Source organism: Sander vitreus, chromosome 13 (genome assembly GCF_031162955.1).
Source record: "Sander vitreus isolate 19-12246 chromosome 13, sanVit1, whole genome shotgun sequence".
Lineage (NCBI taxonomy): Eukaryota > Metazoa > Chordata > Actinopteri > Perciformes > Percidae > Sander > Sander vitreus.
Window position 1 is genome coordinate 739715 of NC_135867.1, and position 10000 is coordinate 749714.

At 45.9% G+C, this 10000-nt stretch overlaps 1 protein-coding gene across 1 annotated transcript in view; it reads left to right on the forward strand.

The window, feature by feature from the left end:
* The window catches only part of slco2b1 (solute carrier organic anion transporter family, member 2B1), a 42801-nt gene that overhangs the window by 7006 nt on the left and 25795 nt on the right, over window positions 1-10000 (forward strand). The window contains exons 3-6 of the mRNA XM_078266836.1: window positions 1664-1801; window positions 2319-2481; window positions 3901-4125; window positions 7559-7657. Coding sequence (XP_078122962.1) covers window positions 1664-1801; window positions 2319-2481; window positions 3901-4125; window positions 7559-7657 — 625 coding nt within the window. The remainder of the gene's footprint in view (window positions 1-1663; window positions 1802-2318; window positions 2482-3900; window positions 4126-7558; window positions 7658-10000) is intronic.

The window sequence follows — 10000 nt, forward strand, 5'->3', positions numbered from 1 at the left end:
GCTGTCTTAAAACTCTCTCTCTATATATATATATGTACAAAATGTAAAACACATAAGCATACACAAGAAAACAAAGCAACAATTGCTCGTCCGAAACAAAGTCTGATCCCCTTCAATCATCCAAATTATTTAAATCAGGCAGACAGCAGATGCTTTCCTGGGAGAAGAGCAACCTGCTAGAGAAATAACAGCTCTACATGTAACTTAAGAAGCACTGTAATCTGCAGGACTTTGCAGAGGAGACTTCCCTTCCTGTCATTCATCCTGCCATTGTTCTTTGAGCTCCAACATGTAAACATTTCCTCTCCGCGTGTCATGTCACTAAAACTCGCTTTAAATCTCTCACTACTTGCTGCTTTTTCTGCCTTTCATTTGTACTCAGATTCATTTGAAATCCGCTTGCTGAATACAGATTTATTCATATAAACGGTCAAACAGACACAGGACTTCCACCCAGGAGAGCGGGGTTCACGTCCTGTTTGTCACGCTTGCTATAGTACGCCCACCCACGACCCTTTCCTTAACATAACTGCGTCAAAAGGGACGACAATAGTCCCGACCAAGTGTGTTTACTTATAGCTCTAAAGGGACGTCAATAGTCCCAACCAAGTGTGTTTACTTATAGCGCTAAAGGGACGTCAATAGTCCCGACCAAGCACGTTTACTTATAGTGCTAAAGGGACGTCAATAGTCCCGATCAAGCACGTTTACTTATAGTGCTAAAGGGACGTCAATAGTCCCAACCAAGCACGTTTACTTATAGCGCTAAAGGGACGACAATAGTCCCGACCAAGCGTGTTTACTTATAGCGCTAAAGGGGACGACAATAGTCCCGACCAAGCACGTTTACTTATAGCGCTAAAGGGGACGTCAATAGTCCCCGACCAAGCGCGTTTACTTATAGCGCTAAAGGGGACGTCAATAGTCCCGACCAAGCACGTTTACTTATAGCGCTAAAGGGACGTCAATAGTCCCGACCAAGCGTGTTTACTTATAGCTCTAAAGGGACGGCAATAGTCCCGACCAAGCACGTTTACTTATAGCGCTAAAGGGACGTCAATAGTCCCGACCAAGCGCGTTTACTTATAGCTCTAAAGGGGCGTCAATAGTCCCGACCAAGCACGCTTTACTTATAGCGCTAAAGGGACGTCAATAGTCCCGACCAAGCACGTTTACTTATAGCGCTAAAGGGACGTCAATAGTCCCGACCAAGCACGTTTACTTATAGCTCTAAAGGGACGTCAATAGTCCCGACCAAGCGCGTTTACTTATAGCGCTAAAGGAGACTTTCAGCGTCAATAAGAACGACAAAGGCACCTGACCAAGCGTCCATATTTGACGAGATGAGTGTGAGAACGTGTTGGGGTGGGGGAGGGTGGTTGTTCCTGTTCAAGTGTGTTTGTTTGTTCTGATGTTTAAAATGAAGAAATGGTTTAGTAATGTTACTAACTGAGCAGGTTTGTATGAGAACATTTTATATATCAGCCTAACAGAAAATGTTCTGTATTTTAACTGTAGCCACACATAATTTCCATCATAGCTGCTGAACAAACGATGTCTGGGAGCGTTTTTGTGGGAGGACAGTCTGGTTTATTCATCATCTTCCTCTTCTTTCTGTCTTCCTCCTTCTTCCTTTTCTCTCTCTCTCTGTCTCTCTCTGCAGTTCTTTGTGTTTTGCCACAGTTTTCTGCAGCTGGCGCAGCTGTTGGTGTCGGGCTACATGAAGAGCTCCATCTCCACCATCGAGAGACGCTACGGCCTCTCCAGCCAGAAGTCTGGGCTCCTGGCTTCTTTCAACGAGGTACAAACCACATCCTAACACAAAAGCAGGCATATTTCATATCTAGGTTCAATACCCGGAAGGGAATTTTTTTTGCCAAACCCTTTAACGTGTGTGTGTGTGTCTCTCTATGTCTGTGTGTGTGTGTGTGTGTGTGTGTGTGTGTGTGTGTGTGTGTGTGTGTCTCTTTGGGTTTGTGTGTGTGTGTGTGTGTCTAGTGTATGTGTGTGTGTGTGTGTGTGTGTGTGTGTGTGTGTGTGTGTGTGTGTGTGTGTGTGTGTGTGTGTGTGTGTGTGTGTGTGTGTGTGTGTGTGTGTGTGTGTGTGTGTGTGTGTGTGTGTGTGTGTGTGTGTGTGTGTCTATGTGTGGACTTGTGTGTGTGTGTGTGTCTATGTGTGGACTTGTGTGTGTGTGTGTGTGTGTGTGTGTGTGTCGTGTGTGTGTGTGTGTGTGTGTGTGTGTGTGTGTGTGTCTATGTGTCTATGTGTGGTCTTGTGTGTGTGTGTGTGTGTGTGTGTGTGTGTGTGTGTGTGTCCAGGTGGGGAACACGGTCCTTATTGTGTTTGTGAGTTTCTTGGGGAGTCGAGTCCACAGGCCGCAATTCATCGCCGGCGGAGCTCTGCTGGCCTGCTTCGCCTCGCTGCTGATAGCGATGCCGCACTTCCTGGGCGGACCGTACGACTACACTGACCGCATCCGCTGTGAGTTGATGGTCTCAGTCGCTAGTTTCAAGTCTTCTTCAACACAGCATGATGTTCATTTAGTAAATGATGCTCCCATTTATTTTAAAATAGAAGAATAAGCAGGGGATGCTTTAAGACCTGTCAGTCAGGACAGAGGCTTAGCGATGCTAACCATGCTAACACTGAGGACATTAAAATAGAAAACAATTCATTTTTGGCTGTTGTCCGTGTTTTCACCCTCTCACTGTGTGTTTTCACTTCAGCAAAGTTAACCGGAACATTTTGGTCACCTAAAAATGTCTTGTTAAGCGTTGTGCAAAACAAGCTAGCTAGGAGTAACTTAAAGCGTTAACTCTCGCCAAAATGCAACCTAGGGTCTTTTTGTGAATGTACCTGAGTCAAACTTTCATTTAAAAGCATAATTAGGACGGAAACGCCACTTTTCAGATGTACCATATTTTCGTTTTTCGGTCAAATGGCCTTCTGAATGGGAGAGCTAGGGGCGCTACTATGCTAGCCTCAAAATAGCTATTTTTAAACCACTGAGAAGGCTCGACACAACATGAGACTTTGCTCCAAGTATCACCAGGGACTCTACACCTTAACTCCACCGGTGACCAAGATATCCTAAATCTGTGGCTACTTGTTTTGGTATCGACTCGTTTTGACTGCCGAGGTGGTAGCAGCCGGAAACAACAACACCTACCGTGAGTTGTTCAAAACCTCTTTTTAGTAAACTCTGGGTACACAACCAATGTAGTCAGTGCTGTGGTTAAGGTGTAGAGTCCCTGGTGATACTTGGAGCAAAGTCTCATGTTGTGTCGAGCCTTCTCAGTGGTTTAAACATAGATATTTTGAGGCTAGCATAGTAGCGCCCCTAGCACTCCCATTCAGAAGGCCATTTGACCGAAAAACGAAAATACGGTACATCTTAAAAGTGGCGCTTCCGTCCTAATTATGCTTTTAAATGAAAGTTTGACTCGGGTACATTCACATAAAGACCCTAGGTTGCATTTTGGCGAGAGTTACGCTTTAATAATCCCCAAATTGGTCCAGTCAGAACACGAGAAAACATGTTCTAGGAACATTATGTTCTAGGATCTGCAAAAATCCCTCCGGTCGGAAAGCGGCTTTGGTGGACCAGCTCTGACTTGATGTCTTTCGCTAGGGAAACTTAGTCTCTGTTTGTAAACCCACAATTGTGTTGTAACTTTTATGCTGGACTCAGTAAACGTTGCTTAACTGAACTCTTTGTCTCAGATTGATCCTTGTGTTCTGGTAAACTGAAGTCCGACGAAAGAAGGGAATTAATAATTTGGAGTGAGATTTGACCGTTCTTAGGGGCCTTATTTCCAAGAAAAGGTTGAGAAACTGTAATGTTTAGACACTTTAACTGAACCTCACGATGTGTTAACTTGCCCTCTGTTTCCCCGACAGCCTCCAGGGGTAACAGCTCCGGCCTCTGCCAATCAGAGAGCCCCCTCAGCACCTTGCCGTCCAATCAGAGCTGCAGCCAGCAGGACAGCGTCACCCAGCAGGGCATGTACCCTCTGCTGCTGCTGGGGCAGCTGCTGCTCGGCATCGGAGCCGTCCCCATCCAGCCCTTCGGCATCTCCTACATCGACGACTACGCCTCCAAGAAGAACTCGCCACTCTACCTCGGTAGGCTGCCGAAACGCTGAGTCATGTTCAGGGTTCGACAATAAAGGCCAAGATATACTAGCTTTTTAACAATGCATACTCGTAGATAAGCGACGGCATGAACGGCATTGTTAACATACTTGACTGCGTACTTTGTGTGTACCTGGAAGATTAAACGTATATCCACTAGGGGGCAGATCAGAGCAGTATCGTCCCCCACCGTGAAACAGTTGCTGACGAAGGGGGTCAGCTTCTCCTCACAACGCGTACCTCCTATGGCGCCATTTTGATGCTACCAAGCCATCACCTCCCGTTAGCATCCCGTTAGCATCCCATTGACTGCCATTCATTCTGACGTCACTTTGACAGAGAATACCTTTACATCTGAAGCGTTTAAAGACTCTATTTGTCCGTTGTTTATTTCTAAAGAAACACGACAATGTATAAAAGGCTCCATTACCTTGTAGCTCACGTTATGGCTCCGTAGCAGACGTTTTTATAACAATAGGCTAACGATTGGGTCATAACCACGAGACTTCCTGTCTCATAGTAGAGGAGTTACCGTATAGTACAGGAGAAGCTCTCAGGCAGTTTGGACTTCCATCAGCTGTTTAAGTGTAATGACTAATGTTAACTATCATTTTAGTGATCAATAATGAGCCTGTGTCTATGTTATCTCCTTACATATACCTACGCTCTCCGTCTCTGCTAGATTGGGAATGATTGAGATTTCTCTTGGCACAGCTACCAGAAGACTTCCAACTTTCAGACAGGTTGCTCACGTCACATCTACGTCTTCAAGCTCAGTTGGAGGCTGCTCAGTAACGCTCAGCCATCACCGGGAAAGAGCTTCTAATGTCCTCCACTGGTCTCCGTCCAGAGACACGGGGTCTGCTGGTCCATTATATATACTTTCTATGTTGCTGACCAGCCTGTCAGATGATATGCTGCCCCCACGTTCATGTGCTGAATTGCATCTTGCGGACGCGTAGCGTTACTTTCTGAAGACGTGCAGAACCTTCACTCCAAAGAAACACAGGATACACTGAGCCTAAATCATTTATTGACATTAACATCTTCCAGATTATAACTTTATGCACATTTTGCTGATTATACGTTCTGCACTTTTACCTAAGTAATATTTTCAATGTGGGCGTGTTACTCAACTTGCAACACTTTAGTCTGACAGCCTGACATGTCTTACATCCTACTTCTTAATTAAAGCAGCATTAAGTTATGAAGTAGGTCATGTTTGCTCCGTACACGCCGTCACTCTGTCAAATCACAGCTGCTCCAACTGAGTCATAATGAGCACTTACACGTTGGCAGAAAAGTATTTATTTAGGGGAGTGTGTGTGTGTGTGTCTGTGTGTGTGTCTCTGAGAGTTTTGAAAACACTCAGTGTGTGTGTGTGTGTGTGTGTGTGTGTGTGTGTGTGTGTGTGTGTGTGTGTGTGTGTGTGTGTGTGTGTGTGTGTGTGTGTGTGTGTGTGTGTCTCTGAGAGTTTTGAAAACACTCAGTGTGTCTGTGTGTGTCTGTGTGTGTGTGTGTGTATGTGTATGTGTGTGTGTGTGTGTGTGTGTGTGTGTGTGTGTGTGTGTGTGTGTGTGTGTGTGTGTGTGTGTGTGTGTGTGTGTGTGTGTGTGTGTGTGTGTGTGTGTGTCTTGTGAAAAAAGTCTTGTGTATACAGTCTTGTGTGAGAGTTTCTTAAGTGTTTTCAGCTAAATAAATGTTTTCAGCTAAATAAATATCCAGCGCTGGAAGAAGTAGTCAGATCCTAAGTACTAATACAGCACTGTAAAAATACTCTGTTACAAGTAAAAGTCTGTAAGTATCATCAGGAAAATGTAGTTAACGTATTAAAACATTGTAGAAAGTGTAAAGGATCCAACCAGCTGTGTGTGTAATGGTCTGATCATCTCAGCTGGACTTGTAGCCGTTATATTGTTGGTTAGTTTCATTCATAATAAAACATCAGCTCGTATAAACTACATGTGTTCTGTGTGCAGTAATCTTAATGTGTAAAGTAACTAGTAACTAAAGCTGTAACAGATGAATGTAGTGTAATAACTAAAGTAACTAGTAACTAAAGCTGTAACAGATGAATGTAGTGTAATAACTAAAGTAACTAGTAACTAAAGCTGTAACAGATGAATGTAGTGGAGTAAAAAGTACCATATTTCTCTCTGAAATGTAGCGGAGTAGAAGTAGAAAGTGGCATGAAAAGAACAGACTCAAGTAAAGTACAAGTAGTACTTTACTTGTAGTTGTAGTTGACAGTTGGCGTTTGGTCTCCAGCAGAGTAACTGGTTCTTATTGTTTCTCTCCAACAGAAATAACATAACCCGCCCATTTCTTGTCACAGTATTTTTGATATGCACGGATCACACTGATAACTGCCGATTGTGTAATCAGCTAATAACATTACAACATACAGTCACCTTTCCTTATGAAGCAGCGATCTCCTCGTGTTTGTAGTAATTAAAGCAAAAGGAAGTATAAGAGCACCAAATGTCCTTGTAGGGAGGCAGGTTTGGTGGGGGTGATGGGTCAAAGAAACACAGGACTTTCACCCAGGAGACCGGGGGTTCGTGTCCTGTTTGAAGAGAAAAGGAAACAGAGAGTTGAGGCGTGTTAGCGCCGCAGCTCTCGGTCTCGCTCTCGGTCTCTAGGCCGCATGTGCGTGCATGCGTGCGTGTGTATATATGTTTATGTGTGCGTGTGTGTGCGTGCGTGTGCGGGTGTGTGTGTGTGCGTGCGTGCGTGCGTATGTGTATATATGTGTGTGTGTGTGTGTGTGTGTGTGTGTGTATATATGTTTATGTGTGCGTGTGTGTGCGTGCGTGTGCGGGTGTGTGTGTGTGCGTGCGTGCATGCGTATGTGTATATATGTGTGTGTGTGTGTGTATATATGTGTGTGTGTGTGTGTGTGTGTGTGTGTGTGTGTGTGCATGCATGTGACTCTCTGTACTAATGAAATGAACCAGAGTCTGGTAGGACCAGGCTAGTGTACCAGAGTCTGGTAGGACCAGGCTAATGGACCAGAGTCTGGTAGGACCAGGCTAGTGGACCAGAGTCTGGTAGGACCAGGCTAATGTACCAGAGTCTGGTAGGATCAGACTAGTGTACCAGAGTCTGGTAGGACCAGGCTAATGGACCAGAGTCTGGTAGGACCAGGCTAGTGTACCAGAGTCTGGTAGGACCAGGCTAATGGACCAGAGTCTGGTAGGACCAGGCTAGTGGACCAGAGTCTGGTAGGACCAAGCTAGTGTACCAGAGTCTGGTAGGACCAGGCTAGTGGACCAGAGTCTGGTAGGACCAGGCTAATTAGCAGGGGGAACTTGGCTTAAAAACACAATTCAAAGGGGGAACATTATTGACGACAGATTGAGATCCACTGGGTTAGGGGGTTAAAGACCTCAGGCGTTTCATGTGTCTTGTGTGTTTCTTTCAGGGATCCTCCTCGCTGTGACCACCATCGGCCCGGCCTTCGGCTTCATCAGCGGCTCCCTCATGCTGCGCATTTACGTCGACTTCGACAAGTTATCCAAAGGTGAGGAGACGCGCTGCGCCGACGACTCACAGCTCAACTTACACAACCCCCCCCCCCCACGGCTCGTTTATAAGGGAGCGTGCCTATACTCTTTCTAAATCTTTGGATGAACATGATTTAATCATGCCACCTATATTCCATCTAAACCAGTGTTGCTCAACGGGGGTGGTACAGCCCGCTCAATCAGGTTTTAAGCCCTGCGACAAAAACGTCCAAAAAAGCCCAAAATTGAGTCCATTCCCCGTGTAAAGTATGCCTGTGAGTCAGATATGTCTGATGCAATTAATCCACAACATCTCTGGGCTCCTGAAGACGTTCTGCGGAGGTTTGGAGAGCAGATTTCAGGACGCAGCTTTAAAGATATATGCATCATTGAGTGATTTTCTAAAGGATTTTGCAAGTAGACCACCTTTTGCTGATGAAGCAGGCTCTGTAGTATCCATGCCAAATGAGGAGACTGATGAGGAAACAGTAAGGCTCTGCACCGCTACAGCTTGACACATCATCCAGTCATCTTCTGACTACATTTAAAGTCACTTTTTCATCAATCAGAGATCACAGACTCCTTTCCAAACTGAAAATCTTGATATTGAAGACGAAAATCTTGCTCTAATCCAGGGGTGTCAAACTCAGCTTCACTAAGGGCCACGCATGTTTAGTTCATTGACATGCTTTTATTTAATTGAAAGTCCAAAAATGTTGACTGTAATGTTGCGTGTCTCATACAGCTTTGTCACTTACAGTTCCTTCATAGAGTTTAGCAAATCAAGCTAATAACAATGATTACATATTTTACAACAACCTGTTGAACAACCTGAAAACAGTTTCTGTCTTTTTGGTTTCGGTGCACATATAGGCGCCAGATCAGAACTTGCAAGGGGCCAGATTCTGGGGACATGTGCTCCAAAACTAGTCTTTATAGTCTGGTACAATTCTTCCATGGAGCCTGGTATCCCTGCTGGCAGGATTATCTTTCTGTCATTACATTATATGTCATTTAGCTGATGCTTTTCTCCAAAGCGACTTACAATTGCTGTATATGTCAGAGGTTGCATGTCTCTGGAGTAACTAGGGGTTAAGTGTCTTGCTCAGGGACACATTGGTTGATGTATTACAGTTGTAGTTCACAAAGCTGATTAATGTTGGTCATTTCCTCCATTCCAGCTAAAGAAAACAGAGCAGAGACAAATATCTCACACGGGGTTAAAGCTACGAGGAAATAACTCTTCACGCATTTGGCACATGTGGTGTTCAGCTATTTCACAGTTTTGACAGCTGCGTATGCACACAGTGTTTTGCAGGTTGTGGTTATAGCTACGGCATAAGTGTGTAGAGTTCTGAAAACTGTGTTCAACCTTTAAAAAATGAACTAGAGTTTGGTTTACATTAGGGGTGGAACGGTACACAGAAGTCACGGTACAGCCTGAGCTAGCCGTCTCAGGCTGTACCACCTAGTGTCATCCAGTCTCTCCCCTGAGCTAGCTGTCTCAGGCTGTACCACCTAGTGTCATCCAGTCTGTGCCCTGAGCTAGCCGTCTCAGGCTGTACCACCTAGTGTCCTCCAGTCTGTCCCCTGAGCTAGCCGTCTCAGGCTGTACCACCTAGTGTCATCCAGTCTGTCCCCTGAGCTAGCTGTCTCAGGCTGTACCACCTAGTGTCATCACAGTCTCGTCTCCCTGAGCTAGCTGTCTCAGGCTGTACCACCTAGTGTCATCCAGTCTGTCCCCTGAGCTAGCTGTCTCAGGCTGTACCACCTAGTGTCATCCAGTCTGTCCCCTGAGCTAGCCATCTCAGGCTGTACCACCTAGTGTCATACAGTCTGTCCCCTGAGCTAGCCGTCTCAGGCTGTACCACCTAGTGTCATCCAGTCTGTCCCCTGAGCTAGCCGTCTCAGGCTGTACCACCTAGTGTCATCCAGTCTCTCCCCTGAGCTAGCTGTCTCAGGCTGTACCACCTAGTGTCATCCAGTCTGTCCCCTGAGCTAGCTGTCTCAGGCTGTACCACCTAGTGTCATCCAGTCTGTCCCCTGAGCTAGCTGTCTCAGGCTGTACCACCTAGTGTCATCCAGTCTGTCCCTGAGCTAGCTGTCTCAGGCTGTACCACCTAGTGTCATCCAGTCTGTCCCTGAGCTAGCTGTCTCAGGCTGTACCACCTAGTGTCATCCAGTCTGTCCCCTGAGCTAGCTGTCTCAGGCTGTACCACCTAGTGTCATCCAGTCTCTCCCCTGAGCTAGCTGTCTCAGGCTGTACCACCTAGTGTCATCCAGTCTGTCCCCTGAGCTAGCTGTCTCAGGCTGTACCACCTAGTGTCATCCAGTCTGTCCCCTGAGCTAGCTGTCTCAGG